The sequence below is a fragment of the Neophocaena asiaeorientalis genome, unplaced genomic scaffold (genome assembly GCF_003031525.2).
Source record: "Neophocaena asiaeorientalis asiaeorientalis breed wild unplaced genomic scaffold, Neophocaena_asiaeorientalis_V1.1 scaffold134, whole genome shotgun sequence".
Classification (NCBI taxonomy): Eukaryota; Metazoa; Chordata; class Mammalia; order Artiodactyla; family Phocoenidae; genus Neophocaena; species Neophocaena asiaeorientalis.
In genome coordinates this window covers 24,151,024-24,168,794 of record NW_020185339.1, presented here as the reverse complement: position 1 = coordinate 24,168,794, position 17,771 = coordinate 24,151,024, and the positions used below count along the sequence as shown (strand labels likewise).

Genomic DNA, 17,771 nt, shown 5'->3' with positions numbered 1-17,771 from the left:
GCTGTGTCAGGCCAGCTCCCAGATGTCAGGAACTGCTTTCCTCTTTCTCACTTGCTAAGTCATTGCAGATAAGAGAATAATTATGGGTCAGTTAACAGTAGAGTTTGATGGAATCGAAACTGAACATTTGGGCCTCCCTGGTGGCGCAGTGGCTGAGAGTCCGCCTGCCGATGCAGGGGATGCGGGTTCGTGCCCCGGTCCAGGAGGATCCCACATGCCGCGGCGTGGCTGGGCCCGTGAGCCATGGCTGCTGAGCCTGCATGTCTGGAGCCTGTGCTCCGCAACCGGAGAGGCCACAGCAGCGAGAGGCCTACATACTGAAAAAAAACAAACAAAAAAAAAACAACATTTGTGCCTAGTAAATGTTGACTAGCACATTCATGTTAGAGAAATCTCTAGTCTCTAGGGATATACCCAAGGGCTATGGTTTTTTTTTTAATTGTATAAAAATATGAAAAGCCCAGTTTCCAACAGTAACACAAGGAAACACTAAGTAATATGGAAAGTGTCTGTAACTTGTATTGACTAAATTAATCCAAAGGGTCAATTTGGACTGACCGACCTTCCCTCTAAAAATTGCTTGAGCCTATCTGAGAAACAAATGCAGAGATCTATATTAGCAATAATTCATGTGAGAACAACATGGGACTTCCAATTGGCTGCAAAAAATTAAAATCTTATTCTTCATAATATGTCAGTTAATAAATATCAAGAGGCTGCTATGTTCTAGGTACCTTTCTAGAAACTCTATAAGGGTAAAAGAACCATAGTTGTGCATTGTAAATATAGTAGTTCTACCACGTCTATCTGAGTGGAACCAGTTCTAAAGTATTGTGTGTTCTTCTAAATAGTTTTTGCAGAGGGCCATTGGCAAACCAGTGGGGTATCTGAAAAAAACTGGCAAGAGAAGACTGAGGGTTGACCCAATAGATGTCTTCAGATATATGAAGGGCTACCTTATGGAGAAAAAGGTCCTGTGTTGCTGCATAGGAAATAAGCAGAGAGTTCTAGAAAAATTGCTAACATGTGAGTACTTAATATAAACCAAGGTACTGTGTTAGGCACTTTACATGCAATAGTTCACTGACACAATGGGCATTATTATTATACTTGTTTTGCAGAGGAGAAAGACTTAAAGAGGGTAATCAACCCAAGTCTCCACAACTCGTAAGGAATGGAACTAGGAATCTCTTCAGGCAGTCTGACTCCAGACTTGGCATAAGAAAGTTCTAATGATAGAGAGCCATCCAGCAATGGGACCACTACTTTCCAGTAACTTACAAGGAATAATACAGAGGAAGTTTCCTCAAATCCCGTTGCCCCTTCCATCTTGGAGAGTAGGCTAGGACCAGATTACCACATCCAACCCTGGGAGGCAGCTGTAGTTTACATATAAATGCAGATTGCAAAACCAGGAAGTCTAAGTGCTCTCCTCGCTTAGACACTTCCTCTAACAAATGGCCATCCTTTTTCGTGTTACCCACTTACTGCTTATCACCACCAGGTGGCACCTGGGCAGCAGAATTGTCAGTGGGCGGGGACCCATCTTGTTTACTTGTTCTGGTGCCTTGCAGCTGCTGATTCTGTGGCTCCTGGGCCCCAGCTGGGAAGAGACCTTCCTGGGGATGAGCTTTTGTCCTCCATACACCGTCTTCAGTAGGACGATCTGATGATCTAGATAGGATGAGAAAGGGGAAAAGTTTGAAAAGGAACTTCCATAGGTCACCCTCTTCATCCCCCAGCCTAAGGGATCCCTTCCCCTACTCCAGTGTTTGGCAAATTTCAGCTTATAGGGAGGTTTCCTTCTGAGGATGTTCATCCATTTTCCTGCTATAGTTCTGGTTCATCAAGTTGGTGGGCACTCACCTCCTCCAAACTCCTTGAGCTCCTTTTTTACCTGCTCATCTCTGAGAATACAGAGAACATAGGAGGCAGGTGGAAAACTGTTCCTTACACAGTTCTGCAAACTGAAAGAAGCAGTTTAGATACTGTTTCAGAGAAGTAGAGAAAGGGAAGTGAGAAAATTTAAGATTAAGGGAGGGAGCCTGGGCAGGGATAAGTTTTAAACAGCTTTGATGAAACATAGCCTGATGAAATCTATGTCCTGCAGAGCCAGATAAAATTTAACAGCTGTAAACCAAACAGAATAACACAAGCCCCACATACATTGCATTAGAAGGTAATCATGACCAATCTGTCCCTCCTGGGCTTCCAATCAGTCCAGTTTTTAAGTCCCTGGACAACAGTACACCTCTAAGTCCAGTTAACTAGTAACAAGAGTCATCATCAATATACCCTGCATTTTTTCCTTCCTAAACCTACACAGTGCGATGTAGAACTTAGTTCTACATCTGACTGTATTCTAAACCTTCCTTATAACCCAGGCAAATGAGAAACAGGATTGTCTCATTACTCTTGATTTCCCATTTTAGTGTCCTAGCGGTTCCTCAGGGTCAGGAATTCTTGGAAAATGTAATCATTTCTGCGGCAGCTGAGACCCCACCCCCCTTGGAGCCAATTTAGTTTTAATTTGCTCTTTAAAATAGAGATGACTAATTCTTGGACATAGAATGAACTAACTTGGAGATTTCTAAAGAGAAATAAAGCCTCACTTCCTATTCACTCCGCTTTTTTCCCCCCTCCCTCTTGCCTGAAGGCTAGATTATCTCAATTCTGTAATTTTCGGGTTCTCCAGTTTTCTCTAGTCTGTCGTTACACTGCATAGACAAAGTAGAGGACTGGGAACAGGATAAACAGGGTCGATCATCGAACACTTTCATTCCAAATAGGGTAATTTACTTTCCTTTTATAAGGACAACCAGCAAAAAAAAAAAGTGGAAGGATAAGGAATGTGCTTAAAGTATGAAAACGTGGGAAAGGAGACAAATGAACATGTAGGAATCGCAGACCAAGTTCTGCCAAACCGTCTGAAGGGAGGGGAAGGAAATCCCGACGCTCCACAACCCCTCAACTTCGCAACTCCAGCTCTCTCTAAAACAGAGTAATTGCCGGTGCGGCTCTGCATGACGTCATACCATAGGCACTCCAATCCCACGTGGGTCCCGCCTCTCCTCTTGAAATGGTACGCAGCTCCTCCCCCTCTTTCTGGCTAATCTCATGCTGCTCTTTAGCCTTTTTTCTCCTTTTCCCGCCATCTCAGACCGCCCATCTTGGCACTCCGGTCCAATCAGGAAGGTACTGCCTCTCCCGAGCCCTTTCCTCTCCCCGAGGCAGGGGGCAGGGCTTCGGTCTTTTGACTCCACCTTCATCTATGCGGCACGGACCAACCCGAACCGTCAGAACGAATGGGCGTGGCTTTAAGTCCCCTCCCCCATTCTGGGGTTTATGGTTTGTAGGCGGGGAATCTGGTCTGAGAACTAGGCAACCTCTAGCTGGTCTCTGGGTCGGGCGGGTCCTCCCAGAGGTGGCAGCATGGACCGCTCTCCTGGAGACCGCCCCAGCCCAGTGGACCAGCCCAACGCTCCCTCCGACCCGCCTGACCAGCCTCCCACTGCTCACGCAAAGCTGGACCAGAGTTCTGGGAACCAACCTGCCGGCTCAGGCGCCGCGGGTGAGGCCTTGGCGGTGCTGACTTCGTTCGGGCGGCGGTTGCTGGTGCTGGTGCCGGTGTACCTGGCCGGGGCAATAGGACTCAGCGTGGGTTTTGTGCTCTTCGGCCTCGCCCTCTACCTGGGCTGGCGCCGGGTCCGCGAGGAGAAAGAACGGAGCCTTCGAGTAGCGCGACAGCTGCTGGATGATGAGGAGCGGCTCACGACGAAAACTCTTTACATGAGCCATCGAGAACTACCTGCCTGGGTGAGCGACCACCCTCAATCCTCAGTGCAGCATAGTCCCCTTCTTGCCCCTTAGTTCTCGGGCTCTCCCTCCCTATCCTTAAAGTCAGCTCCCCATCTTGGGACGATGGGCCCCAGACTTTCCCCTTTGGCCCGCTAGCCTCTTGCCTGCAGGGACGCGCCACTCTTTGGACCGACTATCCACTACCCGCCCCCCCTTCCACACTCCCGGATCCCGATTCTTCCACAGAATCAGGACTTCTTCCTCTACGCTTGGGCAAGAGCAATAACATCTGGGGAGCCCGTCTCAGCCGTGGCTCTTCCTCCAACCAAACCGCTCGAACGCCCCTCCTCGTTTCTGGTGCCACTCACACTGCTCCTGGGCGTCCCTGTTCCCGTTGCCGCTCAGTGGGTTCCCTCCTCTTTCCTGTCCTCCCCAAGACTTTTTTTTTTTTTAAACCTATTTAAGGCCATAAGGTTCTTCTCCCTTTTCCCGCTCTTATCCCGAGACCCTCCCCGGGAGCATTGCCCAGTCGAGCTCCCGCACCCGGATGGACCCTCCGGCCCTAGCCTTCCAGCCTCAGGCGGCCTGGCCGCAGCGCAGCGGAGGCGGCTGCTGGACAAAGGGCGGGGGTACTGGGGGGAGGGTAGTGTGACTGCTGCAGTGCCCGCTGCCCGCACTCCACCGCCCCTGGCCGGCCCCACCCTTTTCCGGGCTGCGGGCTGCGCCTGCTGGGTTGGGGCCAGGACCCTATTTCTACGCCCCCTCTCCTGTGGTAAGGGCCCCCGATGGCTTCTCAGGCCTTGCAGATGCCGAGCCCGTTACCCGGCCCTTCCCGACCCCTCCCTTCCTGCTCCTCCCAGCAGAGGTGCCTGCCTGGGGGAATCAAAGTTGACACTAGGCAGGGCTTCCTTGGTGGCACAGTGGTTAGGGGTCCGCCTGCCAATGCAGGGGACACGGGTTCGTGCCCCGGTCCGGGAGGATTCCGCATGCCGCGGGGCAGCTGGGCCCGTGAGCCATGGCCGCTGAGCCTGCGCGTCCGGAGCCTGTGCTCCGCAACGGGAGGGGCCGCGGCGGTGAGAGGCCCGCGTACCGAAAAAGTTGACACTAGGCAAACACAGCTATGCTTCCCAGACCCTGGACTGGGGAGGAGAAAGGGGCAGAAATGGTCCCATGGGACTTGTAGCCCAGGCAGCAAGGTTCTCTGTTCTTCCTACTTCTCATCATGGAAACTAATTTTCCTCCTAAAGCAACTACCCCTCCTCCTCCCCCCCAGTACAAAGCACAGGTGTCCTTCCTTCCCATCAAGAGTCACACGGATTAAAAAGAAAGAAAGAACACACCAGCCTGGGCCTGTATGGCTCTTCTGGCCCCTCCCTAACACCGGAGCCGCGTCCTGCTTCACCTCTTGGTTCGAGGGGCAGAGGGAAGGCTGGTAAAAGGAGCCAGGACTTCTCCAATCCCAGGATTTCCTCCTCAAACTCTGATTTGTCAGGACCTCCCCCTCCGGAAAGAATGTGCCCTTCTCTCCCCTCCTCCTCCTCTCTGCCCCAGCAGCTGTCATCGTTTCACACCCCTGAGCTATCCGCAAAGCAACTTTGTGTGGCTGACACTGTCAGCTCCCAGGGCCCCAAACCCCCTGGAGGAATGAATCCTCAGGACATCCCGGCCCCTCCCCCAAGCCCTGGGTGTGAGGAGGCCCTGTCACACTTAGCTTTCCTTAGTGAGCATCCACCTGGCATCTTAGTAGGAAACTACGGGCAGAGGAGAGTGCTCCTCACTATCTCCACGTTCTCCACCTCCAGGTCAGCTTCCCAGATGTGGAGAAAGCTGAGTGGCTAAATAAGGTGAGGGTTGCTTGTCTTGGGTTGTTTTTCCTGAGGGGGAGTGGGGTTCGCTCTCTTGTCAGACCCTGCCACGCTTCAAACCTAGCCTCCCCATGGGGAGGAGTCTGAAGGAACTTGCCTTTAGAGGGAAGGCAGCGCTCTCCTATGACAAGCTCCCTTTCCTCCCAGATTGTGGCCCAGGTCTGGCCCTTCCTGGGCCAGTATATGGAGAAGCTTTTGGCTGAAACTGTGGCCCCAGCTGTTCGAGGATCTAACCCCCACCTGCAAACATTTACGTTTACACGAGTGGAATTGGGTGAAAAGGTACGTGTGTAGGAGGGAAAGTAACGACAGGGAAGAGATGGAGCAGGGGAGATGGGTGGCCCAAAGGGGCCTTTCCCTCCCCTCTCAAGCATTCATCTCTGCAGCCACTGCGCATCGTAGGAGTCAGGGTTCACCCTGGTCAGAGGAAAGAACAGATCCTGCTGGACCTGAACATCAGGTAATGCCACTCACCACTCTTCCCGATTCCCTTTCCTGGTCACTCTGACTACTTCACTCCCCTTACTTACTCCAGCCTAGTACTAACCCTCTGTTCTCTTCCTCACCAACTCCCAGCTACGTAGGTGATGTACAGATCGATGTGGAAGTGAAGAAATATTTCTGCAAAGCAGGAGTCAAGGGCATGCAGGTGGGGCAGTTGTCAGGGGCCTCCATAAGAAGCCTTTGCCCTCAGTTTCATTAGATATGGGGAAGTGGGAGGTTGGGAAAACCAAGACTGGGGAGGTCTGGGAGGGAAAGAAGGCTGTTTCTGAGGAAAGGCTTTGTTCGTTCGTCTCTTCCTGCCCCAGCTGCAGGGTGTCTTACGGGTGATTCTTGAACCACTCATTGGGAACCTTCCTATCGTGGGGGCTGTGTCGATGTTCTTTATCCGACGCCCGGTAAGGGAAAACGTTGAGGAGGGGTAGGGAAGCGGGGGAAGCAGAGAGGACTGGAAGCTATGGGGAATAGGGGAGGGAACTGACAAGGAGGCTAAGGGTCTGGCAACTGTTGGATGGGTGTGACCATGCCACCACATGCTCTGTCCCGATCCCCCTGCTCTTTGCTTCCAGACCCTAGACATCAACTGGACAGGGATGACCAATCTGCTGGATATCCCAGGACTCAGGTATGAAGGATTTATCGAGCACCTGCTAAGTGTTCCAGCCCTGGTTTGGGGGTTTAAGGGACACAGAGCAGTAAAAGATGCAGCTGATGCCCTCCAAGAGCCTTGCTTGACCGTAGTTGGGGAGATAAGACAAATACCCCTGAAAAGTTTCATACTGTGATTTTTCTTCTGTGGGGGGACTGTGCATTTTGGTAGAGAATGAAGTGGGCTACAGACTCCTCAGCCAGGGCAAAGGGCAAAAGAAGAGCTGCGATGGCAGTGAGGAGGGGACAGAGTAGTAGGTGGGAAATCAGGGTAGAAGAGAAGCAAAAAGGTATTTTCAAGAAAGGACTTCCCTCTAGCTTTAGGTCTCTCTTGGTTGTGGGAAACATAGTTGGCGGTGCGGAAATATTGACACTCACACTCACCTCCTTTTCCAATCCCCCATTCAGCTCCCTCTCTGACACCATGATCATGGATTCCATCGCTGCCTTTCTTGTGTTGCCCAACCGATTATTGGTGCCCCTTGTGCCTGACCTTCAAGATGTGGCCCAGTTGCGTTCCCCTCTTCCCAGGGTATGGTCTCTCCCCTATTAGATAGATCCTTCTCTCGGGAACCCTGTGGTGGGTCTTTAATTTCTCACAATATGATTCCTACCCTCAGGGCATTATTCGGATTCACCTGCTAGCCGCTCGAGGGCTGAGCTCCAAGGACAAATACATAAAGGGCCTGATTGAGGGCAAGTCAGACCCCTACGCACTTGTGCGAGTGGGCACCCAGACATTCTGCAGTCGTGTCATTGATGAGGAACTCAACCCCCAGTGGGGAGAGACTTATGAGGTGGGAGAGCCAACAAGTGGGGCTGTGTCAGATGGGGAGGCTCCAGGAGATTTTGAGAGAATATGCTGATTGGATGATCTTCACACCTGCGGACCCTTATCCCTCTGTGTTCTTCAGGTTATGGTACATGAGGTCCCAGGACAGGAAATTGAGGTGGAAGTGTTTGACAAGGATCCAGACAAAGATGACTTTCTGGGCAGGTGAGACTCTGCCTGTGTTAGGATTCTAAATCTCCAGGGCCACCAAGGTCTCAGAGGTAATTATAATCCTTTTCCAGGCCTGGGAATCATATTATCATTTTCCTTCCCAGGCTTCCCACCCCTCATCCCCACCACACACACATGCATATATATTTCCGGAGGGTTGAGAAGGGAGTCTGAGATGTGCCAGTTATTTCTGTGTGGATGAGAAGGGGGCCAGTGAATGACATCTTGCTAATTGTAACACTCCCCTCTTTTCCCTTTCACTGCCATCATCACTACCACCACCCCCCAGAATGAAGCTGGATGTAGGAAAAGTATTGCAGGCTGGAGTAATGGATGAAGTAAGTTGAAAGAAGAGGAAGGTGGAGGGTGCTGTCCCCCATTGTGTAGACGGTGGTTGCTACATTGGTGGGGAAGAGATTGGGTGTGTATGATCTCTACTATACCTCTATACTTCTACCTCTCCCTCCAGTGGTTCCCTCTACAAAGTGGGCAAGGCCAAGTTCACTTAAGGCTAGAATGGCTTTCACTTTTGCCAGATGCAGAAAAACTGGAGCAGGTAACTAACATTGAAAACAGGAAGCTAGCAGGGGAGAAATACATAGCTAGAAGTATGGGGGGCTGGAGGGATGAAGGTCTGACTACTACCACCCCACACCAGGTTCTACAGTGGAACCGAGGAGTCTCCTCCCAACCGGAGCCCCCATCAGCTGCCATCTTAGTCGTCTATCTGGATCGGGCCCAGGATCTTCCTGTGAGTGTGGCTTCTGAGGGCAGGTGAACAGGAAGCCATGGGTGCAGCATTCCCACACTCTCCCTTCCCCTGGCCTGCTCTGCTTCAGTAGCAACAACATGTAACGCAAGGGTTCCAAAGAGGGGGTCCAGGAGTACGATTTTTTTTTTTTTTGGCTGTGTTGGGTCTCGTTGCTGTGTGCGGCCTTTCTCTAGTTACAGCGAGCGGGGGCTACTCTTCATTGCAGTGTGCGGGCTTCTCATTGTCGTGGCTTCTCTTGTTGTGGAGCATGGGCTTTAGGCGCACGGGCTTCAGTAGCTGTGGCACGTGGGCTTCAGTAGTTGTGGCTCGCAGGCTCTAGAGCGCAGGCTCAGTAGTTGTGGCGCATGGGCTTAGTTGCTCCGCAGCATGTGGGATCTTCCCAGACCAGGGCTTGAACCCGTGTCCCCTGCATTGGCAAGTGGATTCTTAACCACTGCACCACCAGGGAAGTCCCGTGAGTTATATTTTTAAATTATCTATTTAATCGATGTTTTCTAAGTATTTGTATAAAGTTGTTCATAATATTCTCTTATAATCTTTATCGCGGGCTCTAGAGCGCAAGCTCAGTAGTTGCGGTGCATGGGCTTAGTTGCTCTGCAGCATGTGGGATCTTCCCGCAACAGGGCCCGAACCCGTGTGCCCTGCATTGGCAGGCGGAGTCTTAACCACTGTGCCACCAGGGAAGCACCAGGGGAAGGATTCTAATGACAGCTGTCCTTCCTTCACTGAAACAAAAACAAAAACAACCAAGATAGTGACTTCTGAATTCTACCCCCCCACAGCTGAAGAAGGGGAACAAGGAGCCCAACCCCATGGTACAGCTGTCAATTCAGGATGTGACCCAGGAGAGCAAGGTGAGGGCCAGGACAAGGATATCATTGTGCCAGGTGTCATGTGTGTGTGGGGACAGGAGGAGGGAGGACTGTTCTTGGGATGAAGTGTTCCCTTTAGGATGCCTGTAAGAGGAAGGGTTTTCTGGAGAAACAGGACTGGGACTGTGGCATGTACCTTGATCACATCCTGCACATCTCCAGACTGTCTATAATGCCAACTGCCCGGTGTGGGAGGAGGCCTTCCGGTTCTTCCTGCAAGACCCTCGAAGCCAGGAGCTCGATGTGCAGGTGAGAGAATCACCTATCAGTCCCTCCTCGATACACTATTCTGTCTTCTCAGATCTGCACCATTTCTTCTCTCCATCTTCTCCTTTGATCTCTATTTTCTCTTCTTGTTTTTTTTTTTCGGCTGTGCCGTGTGGCTTTCGGGATCTTAGTTCCCTGATCAGGGATGGAACCCAGGCCCTTGGCAGTGAGATCACGGAGTCCTAACCACTAGGCCACCAGGGAATTCCATGATCTCTATTTTCAGTCCACCTACCTAGACTCTCCACCTCTTCTACTCTCCACGGTTCCCCACCCGTCTCTCTAGAATCATTTTTATAACTGAGAATTGTGCGCTTAAAATGAGTGATTTTTGTGGTATGTAAATTATGCCTCAAAAAAATTATTTTTTAAAAGAAGAGAAGGGGACTTCCCTGGTGGTCCAGTGGTTGAGACTGCGCTCCCACTGCAGGGGGCACAGGTTCAATCCCTGGTCGGGGAACTAAGATCCCATATGCTATGCGGCACAGCCAAAAGCTAAACAAAAACCCTGTTAAAAGAAGAGAGGAACATATTGAGCACCAGCTAGACACCTAGCACTTTTTTTTTTCTGGTTTATTTTTATTTGATTTTACTTTTTTTTTTTAATTTTTAATTTGACATTGGAGTATAGGGTTAGCACAACGTTGTGTTAGTTTCAGATGTACATCAAAGTGATTTAGTTATACGTATTCATATACCTATTTTTTTTCAGATTCTGTTCCCATAGAGGCCATTACAGAGTACTGAGTAGAGTTCCCTGTGCTCTACAGCGGGTCCTTGCTGATCATCTGTTTTACACAGAGTCGTGTGCATATGCCAGGCCCAGCCTCCCAGACGTCTAGCACTTTTAAGGTCATAGAAAAATCACAAAATACAGTATCTGCCCTCATGAAGCTTACTGGCTAGTTTCAGAGAGGAGACAAACATATATAGCCATCTAAGAATGATTCAACATTAATCATTGGGAGTAAAATACCCATAGTATAGCGCTTAGGATGGCCAGAGAAAGGTACAGAGGCTGGAGTAACTAGAGAGTCTTTGTGAAGGAAGTAGGATTTTCAGAGGGTCTTAAAGTATCAGTAGGATTTAAATAGGCAGAGAAGAGCAGAATGAGAACTTTCCAGGTAATGAGACCAGAAAGAGCAAAGGAGGAAGGGACTGTAGAGTAGGCAGAGGACTGTAAAAGGATGGCCTGGAGTGGAGCAAAAGGTTTGATTGGCACAGAGAGAATGAAGCTGCAGCTGTGTCATCGTTTCCGCAGTCTACCTCCCTTTTCCCTAATCCCTCACTCCATCCCCTCCTCCTGTGCCTATAGGTGAAGGATGACTCCAGGGCCCTGACTTTAGGGGCGTTGACCCTGCCTCTGGCTCGCCTGCTGACTGCCCCTGAACTCACCCTGGACCAGTGGTTCCAGCTCAGCAGCTCTGGCCCAAACTCCCGGCTGTACATGAAACTGGTTATGAGGGTATGGAGGTAGAGGGGAAGGGCCTCGTGGATTCCTGGTGGTATTAAGAGTAAGGAAAGGGGATCCTCTACGATGAAATGAGCTAGTGTATCTGAAAGCATCTAGCAGACGCACAAAAAATGTTTGTTGATCTAACTGGGGGAAGACATGGTGTCTGAGTAGGGTGAGTGTGGAGTGAACCCCCCAGAGATAAGCACAGCCAAGGCAGGGACCTAGTTTCCCTGTCAGAGCCCCTGCTCTGCCCCGCCCCCCCCCCAGCCCCCGCATACCTTGCCTGCTGGTGGCTAAATGCACTGCTTTGATTTGACAATCACACTACCCTTCCCAGCTCTTGTACTTGGATTCGTCAGAAGTGCGCTTCCCTGCTGTGCCTGGTACTCCTGGAGCTTGGGACCTGGACGACGAGAGCCCCCAGACAGGCAGCAGTGTGGATGCCCCACCTCGACCCAGTCACACTACTCCTGACAGTAACTTTGGGACGGAGGTAAGTCTATATCTGGAAAGTAGTGGAGTCTGTTTGCCCACCCTACGTGCGCAAAGCCTGTTTCAGGGTTGGGTCTGACAGTATTCTCTCTCTGACCGCCACCTGGTGCCCCATCTGTCCCTTTTACAGAATGTGCTTCGGATTCATGTATTAGAGGCCCAGGACCTGATTGCCAAAGACCGTTTCTTGGGGGGATTAGTGAAGGGGAAGTCAGACCCCTATGTCAAACTAAAGCTGGGAGGACGAAGCTTCCGGAGCCGTGTTGTTCGGGAAGATCTCAATCCCCGTTGGAACGAGGTCTTTGAGGTCAGAATTGAGGGCTAAGACTCTTCCCAGTCTTGCCCCATTCCTCCCCCAGCTCTGAGAGTGGTCCAAAAAACTTCTGGGGTTCAGTTGATTGGGGGAGGTGTCCAGTCATTCTGAGAAGAAAAGGAAAGGATCCCACTATTTTCTCCCACTAGGTGATCATCACATCAATTCCAGGCCAAGAGCTAGAGGTTGAAGTTTTTGACAAGGACCTGGACAAGGACGACTTTCTGGGCAGGTGAGGCGGTGGGGGGCGTCCAGCGGGGAAGATGGGCTGGGCCTCTGTAGACCTTGGAGACAAAAGACTTGGCTCTTGACCACAGACCTTAATTTTAATCTTTCTCCTCTACAGGTGTAAAGTGAGTCTCACCACAGTCCTAAACAATGGCTTCCTTGATGAGGTGAGCATGGAATTAGAATCAGCAGTCTGTCCTGATCTTGATGCATGATTCATTCTCATAGTCCCTGTCCCCACACCCCCAAGTCTTAACCCTGCCCACTTCCACAGTGGCTGACCCTGGAGGATGTCCCATCTGGCCGCCTACACTTGTGTCTGGAGCGTCTGACCCCCCGTCCCACTGCTGCTGAGTTAGAGGAGGTAAGGAAAGATGCTGGGGGAAGGAAGGGACCCAAGAGGGACCCAAGATGGGTCAAGGTAAACTCTTCTATGAGCTTTTAAGGCATATGCCAGGCCCCAGAGTGTCAGTTACCACTCCCCAGCTCCCATGTGTCCTTCCCCAGGTGCTGCAGGTGAACAGTTTGATCCAGACTCAGAAGAGTGCAGAACTGGCGGCGGCCCTGCTCTCCGTCTACCTGGAGCGGGCTGAGGACCTGCCGGTGAGATACGCTCCCCACGCCCCATAGCTCCCTGGCCCTTCTTCTACATCTCTCAGGTTTGGATGCTCCTAGTGTGTTTGGAATAGTAAATTCCAAATTCCTCTCTCCCAGGGTGGTGCTGGGGTGGGAAGAATTTTCTGTTCGAGGCCAGGAGGGTGAGGGCTGTCAAGTGGGGACATGGGGACATGGGCCACTGGCTGTGGATGTAATTTATGAGGGGAGGGGGGAATCTGCCTAACTGGTCCAAATTTAAGACTAACATTCTCTTTCCAGCTCCGAAAAGGTACCAAGCCTCCCAGCCCTTATGCTACTATTGCCGTGGGAGATACTTCTCATAAAACTAAGGTATTAGGAAATGCTGCAGGACTAAGAATGGGAGGGATGAGAGGCATAGAGGAGAAAATGTCAACACTGATCATACCCCTCATCTCCACCAGACTGTTTCCCAAACGTCAGCCCCTGTCTGGGATGAGAGTGCCTCCTTTCTCATCAGGAAACCAAACTCTGAGAGCCTGGAGTTGCAGGTACCGTAAATTCATTCTACAAACATTTTGTAGATTGCTGTCACAGGCCAGGCACTGAACCAGGCACAGGGCATTCAGAGATAAAAGATGTTCTTATCTTTTTGGAGCTCACACTCTTCCTTTAGGAGAAAAATAACCAGAGAATACTTCCTGACTGATAACTGCTGAGGTAAAGGCAGTGTAGGGAAAAAAGGAGGGGTTCTAACTCAGACAAGGGAAAAGGTGAGGTAAGAAAGATAGTAAGAAAGGCGTCCTTAGATTAAGGGTAAATAGGCCCTGACCAAGAAAAGAAGGACAGGAAAACTCTTAAGGCTGAGAAGGGAATGGAGGAGAAAGAAGGCAAATTATACATTATAGAGGCAGGAAAGAGCAAGATCACAAAAAAATTATGCTAAGAATTTGGATTTTATCCTAAAGGCATAGGGAAACATTTGAAGGAATGAGAGGTGGCATCCAGATTTGCATCTTAGGAAGATGGTGTCGACATCAGGGTAAAAAAATGAACTGAAGGAAGGCAGCGCTGGAGGCAGGTAGGTCACTTAAGAGACTGTGAGAGTAACTGAAGCAAGAACTGACAAAGGCCAGATAGTGTTTGGTGGTTATTTTGACATGGAGGGGGAAGAGGAACAAAGAACACCTAGGTGTTAACTCCTGGGGTTTTGGTGTGGATGGACAGATAAAGGAGCCATCGCCAACACGGGGAATGCACCGAGCAGGAGTTTTTGAAATCGAGATGTCTGAGGGCTGTCCAAGGGGAGACAGCCATCTGGAAGGTGGATCTGCGGCCCACTGTGGTGCTCCGCCCTCTCCCTCTGCTTTGAGCATCACGGGCAAGCGACAGGTAGCAGCTGTAGTCACAGCGTGAGTGCGATCCCTCAGCGCGTGTGTAGAGTGGACATGCGCGCTGCAACAGAATGGCAGACGGAGGAAGAAGAGCACTGAAGTGTGGCCGGGGTGGTGGGACGCTCCCCACGAGAGAGTGGGTTCCAGAAGCCAAAAGAAGAGTGTTTCAAAAGACAGGAAGTGGTCAAATGTTACTGAGAGGTAAAATTAGGTGACTGAAAACTATTCACTGACTTTTAAAACTAGGAGGTCACTGATGACTGGAGCAACTTCAGTGGCTGGAATGGAGTAGAAGCTAGATTTCAGTGGGTCGAAGGGTGACCGAAAAGTGAAGAGGTATGGGAGGTGGGGAGAGGATGGGGGAAGGTAATATAGGAGTGCTGACTTTCTCTATATGGAGTAAGTCAAATACCTTCCAAAGTTGACAGAACAGTAAGTAGAGAATTACATGAATAGAAACCAACAGAATGTCAAATAATGCGACTATTAACAACACTGACAGAGATAGAGAAGAGATGTAAATAAGCTCAATTTGTCATCTTGAATAGCAGGGAATCAGTAGATATTAAAGTTGGCAAATTATGAAATAGAGATATAGACATATTAGTTAGAATTATGCCAGAACAAAGAAAATAGGAAGGGTTTATTACATTTGGAGTATGGACATGAGGATAGGATGGGCAGGAAACAATTTAATTCTATTTTTACTATTCTTTTTTCTACCCTATGCAGGTATTACTGGGATAATTTGTGAAAGCTTAGGAAGTAAAGATAGTACAGTCTACTCTGGTTAAAAAAGAAAGGGAAGCAGGGAAGTGGGACCAGCAGCAACTATTACCACAGCTCCCCTGCCCTTCACGAAGGGGAGTCTCTCCAAAACCACTCAAGTGTCCAAGCATTTGGACCTGGAATGCCAGGATTAAATCACTTCTCTCTCTCTCTTTTTTGCCTCTGGCCTCGCTCTGCGGCTTACGGGTTCCCCTACGAGGGATCAAACCCGGGCCCTGGTGGCGAAAGCGCCAAGTCCTAACCACTGGATCGCCAGGGAACTACCTAAATCACTTCTCTCTTGACGGCAGTCCTGTTGCTCCACAGGTTCAGGGTGAGGGGACTGGCGCATTGGGCTCGTTATCCCTGCCCCTCTCTGAGCTCCTTGTGGCTGACCGGCTCTGCTTGGACCACTGGTTTATGCTCAGCAATGGTCCAGGGCAGGTGCTACTGAGAGCACAGCTCAGGGTGAGTGCCAGGAGACAGTGGGCAAGGGGAGGGAGGGCGGGAGCAGAGGGCCGTGTCCTTCTAGCCCGGGAGCGGAAGGACTCTGCGTGCTGCTTTCTTGTTTACCTAGATCCTGGTGTCCCAGCACTCAGGGGTGGAAGCTTACAGCCACAGCTACAGCCACAGCTCCTCATCTCTAAGCGAAGAACCGGAGCTCTGGGGAGGACTCCCTCACATCACTTCCTCAGCCCCAGAGCTCCGGCAGCGCCTAACACACAGTGACAGGTAAAGCGCTGGGTCAGAAAGATGGGACTCAGTCAAGGATACAAAGGATAAGCTACAGACTCCCAAGGCACTACCTCCTCCCAACGCTATCTCCATCTCTCCACAGTCCCCTTGAGGCTCCAGCCGGGCCTCTAGGCCAGGTGAAACTCACTGTTTGGTACTACAGTGAAGAACGAAAGCTGATCAGCATCGTTCACAGCTGCCGGTGAGACTCCATCCCTCACATCCTCCAGGTTCTCCCCGTCCCTCCCCTCAGGTTGCCTCATCACCTTCTTCCTCCTGTCACAGGGCCCTTCGACAAAATGGACGGGATCCCCCCGACCCCTACGTGTCACTGTTGCTACTGCCAGACAAGAACCGGGGTACCAAGAGGAAGAGCTCACAGAAGAAGAGGACCCTAAATCCTGAATTCGATGAACGGTCAGTCAGTGAGCATTCAAGTGAAGAGATGGCAGGCTCGGGAAGGGCCCCTTCCCCTAACCCCAGTCCCTCCTCAGGTTTGAGTGGGAATTGCCCCTGGATGAGGCCCTTCGGCGAAAGCTGGATGTCTCTGTGAAGTCTAGTTCCTCCTTCATGTCAAGAGAGCGTGAGCTGCTGGGGAAGGTAAGAAGAGGGCAAAGGTGGACCAGGCAAAGGTGAGAGTTAGAAGTTGCTGGTGGAAAGGCTTATAGTCCCTATTAGGGAGTAAGCACCCTGGTGACATTACTTTACAGATGTACTTTATAGTACTTTACTACCCAATTACCTCTGCACTGGTTTGGGACCAGAAGTGTGTCAGGGTAGGATGTGGTCTTTGGAAACATCAAAAGTAACATCTCACCCCTACTATCCCGCAACACAGGTGCAGTTGGACCTCACTGAGATAGACCTTTCCCAGGGTGCAGCCCAGTGGTGAGTGTCTGATGAGCTGGGGATGGGCTTGGATGCTTAAGTAGGAAAAATCCCAATCATAGGAGGGAAAAAGGATGTAACCCAAGCTGAGAACCACTGATCCTCGGAAGTATAAGAGCCCTCAGATCTTGTCTCATTTATAAGAGGACACAGAAGTCATCTTTCTACCTGAGCCCTCTCTGCTTGTTCCCACAGGTATGACCTCATGGATGACAAGGACAAGGGCAGCTCCTAGGAGCCAGAGATTACCAGCCTGACTGCTCTGTCTCCTTGCCTTGCCTCTCGCTGCATCACTGCCTCAATGTGATGAGCCTAAAGGTTGGGGCCCGGGGGCAGAGCCTGCACCCCTCAGCCCTCTCACCTCCCAGGCCCATGCTAGGGCCTTTGCGTGACCAAAGAGGAGGACCGTATGTTACCCTTTACTGCACGGCCTTCATCCTTCTGGGCTCCTGGGGCAGGGACGTGAGCTGGCTATCTCCTGCTCTGCCTGCACATTCTCCTTTCCGCCCAGCTCCTCAGGGCCTTCTGTGTCTGTGCCTGGCCACTGGCAGTGGCATTAGCTCATGCCAAATACAGCTTTTTGAAAGACCTTTTTTCTCCTTCTTCCCAAACAGCAGTCAGGGAGGGTAGAAAGGCTAACCTCTCCAGCTGAGAGCCTCTTGGACTACTGCATGCAGCAAATGTACAGCCACCCAAACCCCATGTCCAGTTCCATACCCACTTTCCTCAAGCCTGTCCTGAAAATTACACCTGCTGTGTTGACTAGGGCCAGCCAGTCTCTTGAATCACTCTGGGAACAGTAGATTCCATCAAAGCCTTCAGGTAGCCAATACCAGTCTTGGTGTGGGGCCTCTAGCTGGTGCTGTACAGGGGGCTTTGGAGGACCCAGGACAGCAGAGCCAATTTTTTGTCCAGGTGCCTAGGCTGTTAACTCACTGACTAGAAATGAATCTCTTAGCTTTGTACCAACTCTGCCAATCCACTGTATCTTACATTAAACGTTATACTCAAATCATCTGTGGCTCTTTTCCTTAAGGGCAGAGAATCCAGCCTACCCATCAGGTGTTTATTCCAAGTGTCAAAAGCCTTTATTCAGTTCACAAATGATGTCCGTTTTATATTTTTAACAACTGATTACCAGTTTATTAAAAAAGTTGATTTAAAACATCTGCCATGGTGACTTCAACCTCGACTC

At 50.5% G+C, this 17,771-nt stretch overlaps 1 protein-coding gene and 1 long non-coding RNA gene across 3 annotated transcripts; one reads left to right on the top strand and one right to left on the bottom strand.

The window, feature by feature from the left end:
* Nucleotides 1–258: 258 nt before the first annotated feature.
* On the bottom strand, nucleotides 259–3,668 carry LOC112394191 (uncharacterized). The gene is made up of 4 exons (XR_003002099.1): nucleotides 3,551–3,668; nucleotides 1,867–1,967; nucleotides 1,489–1,674; nucleotides 259–317 (listed from the first exon to the last, which is right to left on the bottom strand). It is a non-coding gene; the product is annotated as an uncharacterized LOC112394191 (long non-coding RNA).
* On the top strand, nucleotides 3,253–17,741 carry ESYT1 (extended synaptotagmin 1). 2 transcript variants are annotated; one of them, XM_024736820.1, is made up of 31 exons: nucleotides 3,253–3,816; nucleotides 5,601–5,642; nucleotides 5,811–5,945; nucleotides 6,050–6,123; nucleotides 6,240–6,312; nucleotides 6,479–6,562; nucleotides 6,734–6,789; nucleotides 7,221–7,344; nucleotides 7,433–7,609; nucleotides 7,727–7,809; nucleotides 8,105–8,153; nucleotides 8,285–8,371; nucleotides 8,474–8,566; nucleotides 9,370–9,441; nucleotides 9,622–9,708; nucleotides 11,042–11,191; nucleotides 11,520–11,675; nucleotides 11,805–11,981; nucleotides 12,137–12,219; nucleotides 12,334–12,382; nucleotides 12,490–12,579; nucleotides 12,723–12,818; nucleotides 13,092–13,163; nucleotides 13,256–13,342; nucleotides 15,281–15,421; nucleotides 15,531–15,685; nucleotides 15,792–15,890; nucleotides 15,974–16,105; nucleotides 16,183–16,288; nucleotides 16,527–16,576; nucleotides 16,772–17,591. In XM_024736820.1, exons 1-31 carry the CDS (start codon nucleotides 3,433–3,435, stop codon nucleotides 16,809–16,811), a joined length of 3,303 nt encoding a protein of 1,100 aa, XP_024592588.1. In that variant the 5' UTR covers nucleotides 3,253–3,432; the 3' UTR covers nucleotides 16,812–17,591. The 2 variants fall into 2 exon arrangements, with proteins under 2 accessions (XP_024592588.1, XP_024592587.1); XM_024736819.1 differs by having other exon boundaries at nucleotides 3,264–3,816; nucleotides 6,473–6,562; nucleotides 16,772–17,741.
* Nucleotides 17,742–17,771: the final 30 nt, after the last annotated feature.